Source organism: Citrus clementina, unplaced genomic scaffold (assembly GCF_000493195.1).
Source record: "Citrus clementina cultivar Clemenules unplaced genomic scaffold, Citrus_clementina_v1.0 scaffold_3, whole genome shotgun sequence".
Lineage (NCBI taxonomy): Eukaryota > Viridiplantae > Streptophyta > Magnoliopsida > Sapindales > Rutaceae > Citrus > Citrus x clementina.
This window is the reverse complement of record NW_006262339.1, coordinates 5,342,970-5,356,943: the sequence shown is the minus strand read 5'-3', so window position 1 is coordinate 5,356,943 and position 13,974 is coordinate 5,342,970. Positions and strand designations below refer to the sequence as shown.

Genomic DNA, 13,974 nt, shown 5'->3' with positions numbered 1-13,974 from the left:
AAATTTGTCAATATATTGTTAATAAAATTATAAATATACCTCATTACCCCATCCCTCTATTTAAATTTTTATTAATAAGTAATTTTTAAAAAAGACATCTACACACTTAAAAAAATTGTAAATAAATTATAATTTTAAAAATAAAATTGGTTATTAATACCATAATAAATAACATAGAAAATTGGTTATAAATGTACAAGTTTAAATTATTGACATGTGGTTAGTTATTAATAACCAATTTTATTTAAACTTTAAACTTGTATATTTAACAACTCTCCACATGTCAATAATTTAAACTTGTACATTTATAACCAATTTTCTATGTTATTTATTATGGAATTAATAACCAATTTTATTTTTAAAATTATAATTTATTTACGATTTTTTTAAGTGTGTAGATGTCTTTTTAAAAATTTAGTTATTGATAAAAATTTAAATAGAGGAATTGAGCAATGAGGGTATATTTACAATTTTTTTATAATATCCAATTGTCTATTTATAATTTTATTAATAATATATAGATAAATTGGATAATCTAATATATATTTTTTTTATATATTAGAAGTGTATAATGGTAAAATTATAATAAATTAAGGTGTAAATATTTTTTTTTAAATATTAAGGAGATTTTTATTTTTTTTTTACCTAAACATTAGGGTGTGTTTGTCTTTTTTCCTTATATATATATATATATATACATATTATTCAAGCCGTGGAGGGAGAAAATAAAATAATCAGAGACACAGAAGGGTGAGCAGCGAGATTCAGCAGGACACGTGGACGGTGAGGGGGCGTTGTTGGGGAGCATAAAGCAAATCTTGGTCTAAAATTAAATCTAAGGCGATTCCTAAGTCTAAATCCAAAGGTAATAGACGCGGGGACCACTGACTAACAGGGTGGGAACGGCATATTGTAGATTTGTAGCGTATGATGGCATCTAGGATATCATATCGTACGACCGAGGATTATAAAAGCTTATCCACCTTATCCAAATCACACATTTTTTTTGCCTGTCTGACTATTTATACTGGTGGGACCCAACTATGGGTTGAAGAGTAGACTATCCCTTATGTTATTGGTGTGGTCCTATTGATCTAGAGATTAGTCACATCCAAGTCATATGATATGAGGCATGTGATCCATTGGAGAAGAGGGAGGTCGGAGGCTGCAGCCCCATGTGCAGTTGTGCACTATTAGCGGCTTTTTTTTTTTTTTTTTAAATAATACAAAATTAAAGAATTAAACAAATTATCGAACTGATATTAAAAGATTTAAAGAAGAAAACTTAGCGGGCTTCAATGCAATGTGGGGCATACGTAAAAAGAAGAAAAAGACCATGATGATAACAGGAAAAAAAAAAAAAAAAAAAAAAAAAAAGGGAGGTGACCGCGTGATGAGGAGAAGACACTTACGCGGTCAAGAATAAATCACAACAGCAACCTAACAAGAGGTTGTCCTTTTGTGGGTGACCATTACAGACGCCTTGGTTGACGTGCAGTCTTCACACGTTTCAGCCCTACACGTTAATGGATCCTGTGATAAACATTTTTACAGAGCCACCGTATGAAAGAGCGTTCTCATTAACGTTGTCACCACGTGTCAACGATCCACACGTCCTAAAGGTTTGGAAATTGTCCCGTGGAAACAATGTGCTTGGATTTGGTCAATTAGCGGCAGGCGAATTCGTGGTCCTCTTAAAGACTGGCGTTTGTTTTGGAACACATTTCGTATCCCAATTTTCACGTAAAAAGATCTTAAAGATCACATGCCGACCCACAAATTCAACTCAGTTGTTCACAATTCAATCCTACTTGACCGGCGATCCCTGCAGCAAGCATCAAGCTTCAAAATTAAAATGTTATATATGACGTAAGCTTTGTTTTCATTTTTATAGCAATTTTACTATTACAAGAAAGTTCCAAATAAATGTTAAAATGGATGAAATTCAATGTATAATGCACAGTAATGTGGGTTGATGCATTTGTATCACTAGCTCCTACTTGAAACTATAATCTTCAACTGCTGCTGCCTCCACACAATCACTCTGGTCTCTGGTACTCGACCTATGAGCCATAGGTAAGCCTGATTCGCTCTTTGATGTAGTCTCCGCTGCGGATTGGGGCAAATCTGCACAAACACAGCTATCAATGTTATTCCAATCTCGCTTTATGTCTTATCAGGCATTTCATCAAAACAAAATCCTACAAAAGAATCAACTTCCGAATTGAATTTGTATTTCAGCTTTCTTAACAGATTCTAGACTATTTTTCAATTCAACAAAATTCAGAGAACCCTATAGGCAGAAATCTCAACGAGATAACGGCCTTACGAAGTCATCAACATGGCCAGTTGTAACAAAATAAGGTTGGTAGAACTATATGTACTTTGGAGGATTCGATTCACTGCAACAACTTTCCAAGCATTCCACTACACAGTCACCGTTGGGATCCAAGAAGAATGCTGCCTGCAATGGTGGAATTCCAGAAAACACTGATTGGAACAACTATATAAGTATGTAATGGAACTTCCTTAAAGAAAGAAAGACGAATCACATCCCAAAGGCACTTTTAGATATTCAATGAAAATGAGATTGTTTCAATGTGTTTGCACAGGCTGTGAGAAAGCACTTGAAATCACTTTCCACAGCTTTTGGAACAATTTCATATTGTTGCATGTTTAGACACATTATTTCTAGTTTTTTATCATGCTCTGTACCAACAGACACATTTTTGGCAGCTGGAGCATTCAACAGAATGGATTTCATCCGGTGATAAAAGGAAACTGCTAGCTTTCTTTTCTTTCTTTTTTTTTTTTGGGTATGAAATACAACTTAATTAAAAAAAAAATCCAACAACCAATTATCTTTTTGTCAATGTGAAATTTTTAAATTTGCATGATCATCTAACCCTCCAAAACCTCAGACAGCTAACTTGGCTATTGCTACATTCAATGTTCTCCTACATCAATCTAATGAAATAGGAACAGGACTCATATAGATCCTAGAACCTTGATTTATCAAGTGCATGCGACTTATAGTGCTTCAAAACCTATGATTCCAAACTACTTACAACCAAAGGCATTGGAATGAGGAAAACATAAATGGGAAAGAAAGCAAATGATTACAGAGTAGCGTTCTTGTCCTGAAGACATCACTCTGTGGAGGGTTGACCTACAAATAGAGGATGCAAATTAGGATAAAAAGCCCATAATCAAAATAGAAACAATTAAGTATTAGCCTCAAAATGAACTCATTATAACATTTGATCCTAATTAAGATTAATAACTCTGAGGTGAAACATAAATGTTTTTCAAGGTAGCAGAATAACAAATTACCGAAACAAACAATTAGTCCACCTCTCCATCATGTCCCCAATATTCACAATGAGGGCCCTGTAAATTAGACAATCAGCTAAAGTTGGAATGACAAAGCAAAATACCATCAAATCATGATCATGATAACATAAATATATGTCAAAGCAATGACAAATCATGGAGAAATAACTATCAGTGTCACAATATGGAAACAACAAGCTAAGCAAAGCAAATACCATCAAATCATGATCATAATAACATAAATATATGTCAAAGCAATGACAAATCATGGACAAATCAAGCTAAGCAAATGCTCCAATTACTACATAGCATGCTCCATCAGTCCTAGCTAACGGGACTTAATCTCTTTACACCAGAAATATTCCATCCTGGACTCACCCCTTGATATTTGGCACATCCTCCCATAATCGTGGTTGATTGAATTTCTCCCTGCAAACCTGTAAGAACTGGTAATTTAGAGGGGCAAAACCTTTGCTAATAAAAGATATGATGCTGACAGTTTAAGACAAGCATGCCTGCAGTCCTGGAACACCATCAGTTGCAAGGAGAGTGATCATTCCATAATCTGAATGAGCAGAAGCACCACATACTTCTTGGTTCGAAGAAACTAATTCACCTAAAATTATAAATAGGGGGCATATTGTCAGTAACACACAAGGATCTCCTAGGAAAACTGCTAGAGAAAGTCTTAGCCTTATTCTCAACAAATCTACTCCACTACTTGGGTCTCGTTCTTTTTGGCCCAACGATCAAAGAAATAGATCTGGTCAGTTTAGATCCCAAAAAAACAAGCTTTTTTTTTTTGGGCGGAAGACTGTCCTAAACAAGCAGAGTTTAAAGCAAGTTAAAATTGGTCATATTCTTACTCAAATGTTACTGCAGGAACATGATAGAATTCACTAACGCTCTGTGCTTCATTCAATATGAAATATGGCCCAGAAAAGAGACTGGAGACGTTCAACAGATCCTTCTATTTTACCAATAAATATTTTACCAATGCCACTTATTTCAGAATGTACATGAATGAAACTTTCATACACAAAAATGAAGAGATTATGTTTTGAAGAGCTTTGAACATCTCAGACAATATAAAGATTATTGAATTAGCATGGAACAATTATTGCTCAAGCACCAGAAGAACACAAAATTTGTCTTTTTTCTTATGTGGACTTACAAATTTAAAAAAAAAGAAAAAGAAAAAGAAAAAAGAAAATACCTTAAGATGATCAACCGCAAACTGTATAAGTGACCAAAAAACAAAGAATCCAAATTGACTCTTCATACCTGGATAGTGTAACAGGCGAAGAAAAGCCATGGGTGCATCCAAAGCTCCAACTTTCTGAAAGAAATCTCCATTCAAGTTCAAAGCTAAAGCTATTAAATGGATCAATCTTCTACCAGCAGACCTGAGACAGCACATATAAGACCATGTAAGAGTGTCCTTGTCCTAGAAAGGTACCATTAACCAACATAGAATCAAGGCATGAGTTGACAATTTTGAACTTTCTCCTTAGGACATATGCAGTCACAGGAACATATTCCTTGTAAATGACAGTGAAACTATATAGAAGCACTTTGTCAACAGTAAACACTGCAATCTGACTAAAAGTTTTAATAGACATCTCAAATTATTTATATTGGTTAACCAAAAAAAAAAAGAAAAAAGAAAAAGAGAAACATCTATAAATAACTTAAAAAACCATGTTATCAAATTTAATTACAAGTCCAGTGTAAACATTACAAACGCTTAGCGACCATGCAAGTCCAGGGTAAGTTGAAATCAAAACTCACAGGACTTTTTGGTGGTAATACTCCATTGTGGATCTCCAAGTTGGCAGAATTTCTGAGATTTCCTAGGCAAAATAACAGCCCACCCATGCTTAATAATTTTATTGTTAATTTAATCTCCCAATAAATCACATGCGGAAGATAATAATTAAGTAGAAGTTGAAGGACTAACTAAAGAAATTTTTTGAGAAATATTTGGTAAATATAAGAAAAACACCTAGTGAGGGCCACTGATTCATGCTACTAAGAGTTCCCTCTAAAGGACCAATGTAGAAACTCTCTTTTGGATCACCTGTTCCCCAATCAATCAAATTAAAAAAAAAAAAAAATTCAGACATCATGTTCCATCATATGTACTTGAAACGACTACAGCATGATAATGATAAGATAAGGAACCTTCAGAAGTTGAAGAAGGGTCAAGGATCTCGTCGCACAGTGCAGTGTAACCTCTATGTTCTTTGCGTGCTAATTTCATCTTGTCTTCCAATTGAAGTGAGAAAAATTTCTTACTCTCGTTAAACATTTGATAAATTAACTCTTCCTCCACGCCATGATTCACTAGATAAAAGAAACCGTAATCTATACATGCCTGAAAATATTAAATAAGACACTGTCAAGCCTTTGAAGAGTAATGAGGAAAAAATGAAAAATAATAATAACCTGACGGATCGATTTAGCAGTGGAAAGACGGTCCGGCGAGGAGAGATCTATAACAGGAAGTTGCAGTGCTTCCGTCATTAGCTTCGCTTGCTTCCCGCTACTAGTCTGCACTCTGCTGACTGCTCTAGTAAAGCTGCCCCATAATTCACACCGTTTTTTTTTTTTTAACGGGCGAAGATCTGCTGTGGTCTTTATTTGATGGGCTATTCACTATTGAGCTTCTGTCACGTGCACACCACGGGGCCTTATGAGTCTGCCCGGATATTCTTGTGATTTTAGGCTTACGTGAAGCAATTTTTATTTTTTTTATTTGAATGATTTATTTCTACTTCTTCATTTTAAAAATAAAATTTAATTCCTCCACTCGAAAGGAAAATAGCCTGCAAAGCTCACTTTTTATGCAAAATTTTTATATTCGTTTTTCATTTGTAAAACTGCTTTATATCATTGTTGCTATTTTCAGTCTGAATACAAAGATGTTCAGCTACATAGCGGATACACCAACTTGGCTTGCCTCAAGCTTTCGCTTCCTAAAAACCAAAAAAGAATTACAAAAAAATATATGGCCAACACCATCTCATGATTCAATTAATATGGATTACCAAGGGGAAGAGAGAGAGAGAGAGGGAAAAAAAAAATCCCATGTTAGTTCATTTCGATGGCAGGAAGGCTGACCTATCATATCAGAACTGAATGATAGATATACTTGCAATGCTTGGTTTCCAAACAACCGCATGGTAAACTCTGGTTAAACTCTCGCCCCTTTTTGAGGAATTTCTGTGCTTCAAGCTCTTACAACTTTTCCCTCTTCTGAACTGTGGATATATTTCAATCTTCATCTTCTAGCAAATCTGCTTCTTCTAATTCCTCTTCTGGGAGTTGTATAAGAAGCTACTCCCATGGCACTCTCTGGACTCTGCTTCTCTTCCTCATCACTAGTTTCATCAGACCTCCATCTTAAGCCACCACCAGCAATTGCTTGCCTGTCTTCTACAGCAAATCCCTTCTTCCCATTGCTGAAAATGGATAACGTGATATTCTAAGTAAACATTTGAGAATGAGACTACCTAACTGCTTAAGCAAGATCCCCCACAAAAAGATTAAGATTAGGTGCAAGGTTTAGAGAACAAAGAACTGAGATTCTTACCTCAAAGAGACATCCATTGGATCTTCTGAAGAGATCATATACCGCAGCCCATCTTCCCTATCTGAATGAACTCTCTTACTAGACAAATTTGAGTGCAGGTCGCCTGCAAGATCATTATGCAAGCCACGGTTGCTGACAGGTGTAGAAGCTGGATTGGTTGTCATCCTATGAGAATAGTGATGAATTGTATTTAGATGTTGGCTTAAGAACCCATTTTGTTCAGGTACAGGTGAGATTTTATCAGAAACTTTGTCTCGCCGGTGGCTATTTGAAAGAGTTCTTGACGAGAAATTTCTGCCTTTCAGTGGTGTTTGATTCATGGGGCTAGATTGACAGACCCCAGGAGTTGAGAAACCATCAACTTTAAACTCTTTGCTGACACCAAAATCATATGTTGACCCTTCTTTGTTCATAAATAACCTTTCGTGAAGAATTGATGGACCGTAATGACCAACTTCAAAGTGAGGGCTCTTGATAGACCTACCAGGTCCTGTAGGAGATTCAAAAACAGATGAATTTGCAGGAGTCAAATTGCTCGTCGGCAGAAGAAGCGAAGAATCAGCAGTTGTAGGGATCAACAAAGTGATGGATTTCAGTTCTTGTGACCCATGAAGATCAGATTTTTCTGGAATTTCAACTTCTTCACTAGAGTTAAGAGCATTCAGAGGCAATTTCCCATTCTTTAAAAGTTGCCGTTGGACTTCTGGCAGCAACTCTATGGATGTATCCTGTTTAAAAAAGCATGTAAATTCAGTATATTGAAAAAGGAAAATTCAGATCTGACAAGTGTCCAACTCAATTCTTTCCTCATCAGTTTTAAGTAACAAAAGTGCATGTGCTTTCCATGTACCTAATTAAGCTGCACTGAGTCATAAAATTGGAAAAACCAAAAAAGCTTTTTCCATAAAGAGGACTTCTTTCCTTGCCTGATCAATTATTCTATATCCCAAACTACCTTGCTTCAGGGAGATTAGGGAGGGTTGCATCTAGTGAGTGCTCAGGAAACGGTTCATCAAATTTTGACTTAAGATACACACTTTGGACCACTGCTTTAGGTTCAAATTGGAAGACTACAGCAATTAAGAATAAAGCAAACAAATATCAATCAATATACCTCCCACTGCTAGCCATACAGGAACTGCTTTTAACTCAACTGCTTCCCAAAGCTTTAGATTTTTACTTATAGTTTATCTCTGTTTTTATTTTAATATTTGTTATGAGGAATGGGAAGCCATTGTTTGGACTAAAAAGTTTAAACCACTTACAATAAATTTGGTTCTCCAATGAATTTGTGATTGCATCCTGGATAGAACTTCTTCACTGACAGGATTCTTTGAAATGAAATCCTGCTCCACACTTTGAAGTTTAAGATTAACTTGGTATGCCTCAGCATATCGGTAACGCTGAAATGAAAAAGCAACACAAGTTGTTAAAAAAAAAAAAAAAATGAGTTCATAAGCCAAGTACAAATATTACTTCCAACAAAAATTATTCAGAATAAATGTCATTCTAACATATTCAGACATGACCGACTGAATAACTCATTGGTAAATGGACGCATGACAGGTTGTGCCAAAAGGACAAGAGAAACAGACACAAACACACACACAGAGACAGAAGTCGGGTGTTGCTACCACTTTCCAATGTCTGAAACAAGCCCACAAGAGACAAGAGTTCCAACTCACCTACCATTAGTCAGAGATCTACTAAGTGCTAATATAGTGCTGCATAAATTTGGAGTATTATAATGCCTGATTGTCATTGGCAGTAGAATCCCCTTATAAAGATGTTATTCATCAAAGTCAAAATGTGTCGAACAGACTCCAGACATCACCTTGTAGCATGTGTACATGTGAGATGGATGACAAGTGTCTATTCTACCAGACTCATAATGGTGGACAACCTCCTAGTATCGGACATGTCAGAAATTCGGAAAACTAACCCCACCCAAAAACTGTAGTTCATTACATATAAATAGTCTATAGAATAAAAGGAAGTTACCTGAATATAGAATACGACAAGAAGACTGCCAACAGTTGTCGAAGGGTCGTCAGTAGCCGAATCTAAGAGACATTTATGGAGATATTTCTCCTCATCAGTGTTCCAAGGTAGCTCTATCATCCGATCCACTAAGTTTCTCCGGATGCAAAGACAACAAATTTCAGTAACCAATACTTCTAACCATTGTTCCCAAGTCTTGAATCCACCCTTTAGATCATCAAAAGTTTCCCCAATTGTTCCAAACTTCAACTTCTTCTCCCTCACTTTAGTGCAGAGCATCCTCTGATATGTAAAAGCTTCAGTCAAAAGTGCACACTCTACCCTTATCCGAACAGCAGTCACAGCTTCACTAAGAGAAACCAACGGTGACCCACCATCACGACCAGACCAACGTAAAACCATAAGAGCTGCCTCAGGATTTTCCCTTTCTAACAGAACTTGTGCAATCTTAGGATGAGTTGTCGGGCCAGAGATCTCAGGAAGAAGGTGACAAGCTTCCTAAGTAACATTAATTCACTCAATGATGATTAGCATATAAAACAATTTCCAAAGCACAAAGATATTCAATGCATAATTAATAATCCTCATTATCATCCCAAAACATGACAAAAGATACTTCTTAAGATTCAATCTACTACAGCACAAACAAGCACTCCCCCGGAAAAAAAAAAAAAGAAAAAAAGGAGGTAAGATTAATATGCCTTCTGCCTTGATGGAAAGCAAAATCTGCATTTAACTTTGGGTGGATATTTTGATCTATTAAAATTACCTGCAGAGCCTCATCTGCTTGGTCATCCAGAAGATAGAAGGTAAGAGATTCCAGTAATGAATGCCTGGTTATACTAAAGGTGGCTGCAAAGTCATCCACAATATGCCTCCAATTTTCATCAGGCATGGTCCAATGCTGGTCAAACAGGTAATAGAGAAACTGTTCCTCATTAAGAAAACAAAGGATATGTGAAAAAGGAAATGCCCTAACAAAGCCAAGAATAATATCTAATATCCAAAATCTAAGTCAAATAGAGAAAGGATACAATTGCCTGCTTTGCAAGCACCAAATCGGAACTACCATGCAAAAAGAGTATGTCAACAGCAGCTCGAAGATTTTCAAATGGGTAGCATCCTGATACTCCCTCTATCTTGGACCTAACAAAGGACGAGCCTTCATCATCCTTGTGCAAAGATGTAATATCTAATTCCTCTCCCCTACCTTGAGTAAATTCCTGCTCTATCTCAAGATTAGCTAGTGCATCTTCAATGAACAGGGAACCATCCTGTTTGGTGGACTCCGCACAGTTTTTTACTGGATCATACCATGCACGCTCAGTTGCAGCTGATTTCCTTTGACGGACTAGAGAATGCCATGATGTGAAACTAGCATGACGAGACCTCACATTCTCCAGAAATTGGTGCTTTGCACACCACATCATAATCTCCAAGTGCTGGAATAAGAAACCAATACTTAGAGAAAATATGCCAATTCCTATGAAGGCCAACTGTTCAACAAAATTCATAAATCGAACAACCAATATTGGAGAAAACGTCTAAAACAATACAAAGTAGATATACGACATGTACATCATTAAAATTAGGTATCTAAGTAAGTATAAACCTGCTTAGTCTTCAATATGCTCTCCTGAAAGTGGTGCAAGTCATGAACCTGTGCTGAAAGATCATCCTTAAATGACGAGGCGAGGACTTCAATCACACTAGATATGTCGCGCAGCTTCATTTGAAACTTCAGAAGTAAACTGAGCCTAGTTTTCATCACCTCCACTTCCAGATTATCTAATGAAAAAAGTTAGGAAGCAAGCAATACGAAGTGTGTAAAACTGCAGAGACGCACGAGCACAAGATAAGAAATCAATAAGCTTTAATTCCAAATGTTAACAAGACTGGTATGGATACATATCAGCTTGAGTTCCGCTATGATGTTCTTGAATGCCCGCTTGCACCAATCCTTGACAACCACTTCATCCAACAGGAAAGCAACGACAGGATCACTAGACACAGCAGCTTCATCCATGCAAACATCTCTAACATCTATTCAATTTCTATTAAGGAAAAAATGCATTTGCAGCAAAAAAAGAACTTTCACCAGAAATAACACTCATATCATGAGCATGCCACACAGTATTAATATCAAACTGTCTAACTTCAAGATATCCCTGAGGTGTCTGTTTCAGAGCTATGTGATGATTCCTCACAGAAATTAGGGCTGAAAAATATTCCATGCTTAGAGAATTATTACCTATTAAATTACAATAAGCTGGTATCTATAAGAAGTTCAAAAAAGGGAAAAAAAAGCACCAGCTTTCTTTTCCTGCAGTAAAAACACGCGCTCTCAGAGAAAGACATACATACGCAATGAATAGGATACAATGGCAAATCAAAGAAATCAAGTTATTCTCCAAAGCAGTGTCAAACAAGGAATAAAGGCGTTGAACATCAGCAGTTATCTGATTCTCCGCATCTTCAAAGTCATGGTATCCTTCCTCACATCTTTTCGAGATAAGACCAGCCTCTACACACTCGTCATAAAGTCGAAGTCTAATACTATTCCTCTTCTTTGGGACTGGGATTCTACAAATCGGGCAAAAATCACACCGCTGACGACACTCTGCACATAATGAGGCATGTCCACAAGAGTTCAAGACATACTGCACATAACGCCCGCAACTTCTCAAGTCTCTAGTTGCCCTACAATGCTCCACTTTCGCTTCGTAACGCAACTCGCAGAGATCAATAGAAGCCAAGTGTTCTAAAGCTTCCTGAAATTAAATTTAAAATGAAAACGTTATTCCTATATAAAACCAATGATATGAACAGAAATAGAAATAAACTTTAGACAATAGAATTTCAAAAAGATTTCTGTAATTCTATAAACTCTACATGGTTTAATATAAACCTAAAACCCTAAAGTAACAGCTAGGGTTTAACTTACACATGAACACTAACACGTTATATATATTTAATGCATTTGCAGATAAATGCGCCGCGTACCTGAACGGCGCGACTATTGTAGTTAGGCGGTGGAGGCGATCTAGCGCTGGCGTCGGTATCGGGGGAAATTGTGGACGAATTTGGACCGTTGATTTCACTTCTATCCATCTGTGCAGTTTCTTGAAGAGTCGTTTCAAGTGGAACAATGGCTGTGTAATAAATGGTGACGTCAGAGTGACTGGAGTGTGTGTTTCATCCGAAACTTGAAATTAGGGCTCGAACGCAAACGAATTTTTTTAAGATTGCGATGGTGAGAATTCAAATTGGAATTTCGGAAATAATGATTTGGTCCGATAATTAGTGGATCGGATCCGGTGGGTAGTTTTAGACCGAGTTAAATGTTACGAAGAAGCGGGTGCCCAGACCCGGCCCCATCACCTTGCTTTTTTTTTTTTTTATAAACTCTTTTTTAAAACACGCAAACTTGTTGTATAAACTATAAAATGCAAAAAAAACAAAATTCAGTTCAAATCCTGTGAAATTATAAAATAGTAATGATATAGTCATAAACTCTTGTACAAACTTATGTGGCATGATAAAATTAATTAAATTGAATATCTCTTGATCCACATGATTTATTTTCACTATTTAATATTTTCATTCAACTAATGAATTGATGCTACATCAGTTTGTACAAAATAAATTTATACAAAAATTTGTGGTTGTATCATTATTCATTATAAAAATAAAAGAAAAAAACTATATAATTCGTTCATATAAATATAATAAATTTATAAATAATACATAAATACTAATAAAATAAAATAAAAATGTGTGGTGGGTTTTGTTTCTGAATACCTCCTCCTAATGTTAGGTTTAAAACTTTAAAGATAGTTTGTTTACCAAATTTAAAGTACTTGGAACTTTCTTTGCTATTAGGAAGGAAATGTGGTCTTCTTAACATATTAAATCTTATATCTTTTTTGATAATATCACGTGGCATGATAAAAATAAAGGTCTAAGCGTTGCATTTCTTATTGAGTTGTGATATCAGTTTTTTGTCCGAAGTTTTGAACCAAAATTATAAAAATATATGAAAACGAAATGCAAGTTGTTTAGATAAATGAAAAAGAAATAGAGGAAGGCTTTATTGACACAGACGATGATAAATATTTATCTTAAGATTAATAAACGGTTAACATAATATTTACATGTTATATGTTTTCAGTCAACACATCTCAATTCTTCATTAGTATTGAGCTATTAATTAGCCAAATTTAATGAATAGCAATTTTATTTTTTTTTGGGGGGAGAAAAAACTCTCATAATATTTTTATAGTCTTATTAGAGTATATTTTACCAAAAAAAAAAAGTAAATAAATAAATCTCTCAGCGTTGATCACTCAAGATTTTGTGCATCATGCCAAAATTTGGTATCGCTGTCACTCTTTAAATAAAAGCCACCTCCAATGAATGAGTATCCTTTTCGTTTCTTTTTCTTGCAAGAGTTGTTAACGCGGCCTGTGACTGCGTGGACTCTGCCCCGGAAAACAATTTTAAAAATAAAAATAAAACGAAAATAACAAAAAGAAAAGAAAAGAAAAGAAAACCACCATAACAAAATAACTTATTTAAATAGATTTGCAATGGCTTTGTGGAAATTTCATATTCCCTACGGCAAGAAAGTTCTCCAGGTAATTTTATTTCATTGCCTCATCAAATTATCACTAAGGATCGTGGAAGCAGATAAGAATCAACGATCCAATTTCGTTTGAAGACCTTAATGTATATTACTTAATATCATAATTGACAACTGTGAACTATCACAAGTGCTATTCATCGGCTCGTCATTTAATAAAAACATAATTAAAAAAAACCTTTTGGCACATTTGGCATCTAAAGGATAACAAAAATAAAGAGAGGTAAATTTAATAGTTTTTGGGTTTTAATTCCTCTTTTTACAATTTAATAAATGGAAGTGAGAGTTGTTATTTTAGCATTACTTATTTTCTTTTTATTCATTGTCACGTACATACTTTAATCAATTATAATAATAAATATACACAAATACTAAATGAATAAAGAGTAGTGTTACTAGAGCA

At 35.3% G+C, this 13,974-nt stretch overlaps 2 protein-coding genes across 4 annotated transcripts; both read right to left on the bottom strand.

Annotated features, from left to right (window-relative positions):
* Nucleotides 1–1,294: 1,294 nt before the first annotated feature.
* On the bottom strand, nt 1,295–5,973 carry LOC18047106 (2-oxoglutarate-Fe(II) type oxidoreductase). Of its 3 annotated transcripts, XR_002906646.1 has the most exons (12): nt 5,782–5,933; nt 5,518–5,710; nt 5,339–5,413; nt 5,125–5,176; nt 4,618–4,739; nt 3,849–3,949; nt 3,712–3,770; nt 3,334–3,390; nt 3,124–3,169; nt 2,385–2,464; nt 2,001–2,127; nt 1,295–1,825 (listed from the first exon to the last, which is right to left on the bottom strand). XR_002906646.1 is itself a non-coding variant. In XM_006440196.2 (11 exons), exons 1-11 carry the CDS (start codon nt 5,857–5,859, stop codon nt 2,064–2,066), a joined length of 927 nt encoding a protein of 308 aa, XP_006440259.1. In that variant the 5' UTR covers nt 5,860–5,973; the 3' UTR covers nt 1,844–2,063. The 3 variants fall into 3 exon arrangements, 2 of the variants coding, with proteins under 2 accessions (XP_006440259.1, XP_006440258.2); XM_006440196.2 differs by lacking the exon at nt 1,295–1,825 and having other exon boundaries at nt 1,844–2,127; nt 5,782–5,973; XM_006440195.2 differs by lacking the exon at nt 1,295–1,825 and having other exon boundaries at nt 1,844–2,127; nt 2,330–2,464.
* A 229-nt stretch (nt 5,974–6,202) lies between these two features.
* LOC18048196 (E3 ubiquitin-protein ligase HOS1) lies at nt 6,203–12,280 on the bottom strand. Its single transcript, XM_006440192.2, has 10 exons — nt 11,933–12,280; nt 11,310–11,700; nt 10,838–10,972; nt 10,542–10,717; nt 9,964–10,371; nt 9,699–9,857; nt 8,930–9,427; nt 8,194–8,331; nt 6,929–7,656; nt 6,203–6,797 (listed from the first exon to the last, which is right to left on the bottom strand). Exons 1-10 carry the CDS (start codon nt 12,038–12,040, stop codon nt 6,617–6,619), a joined length of 2,922 nt encoding a protein of 973 aa, XP_006440255.1. The 5' UTR covers nt 12,041–12,280; the 3' UTR covers nt 6,203–6,616.
* Nucleotides 12,281–13,974: the final 1,694 nt, after the last annotated feature.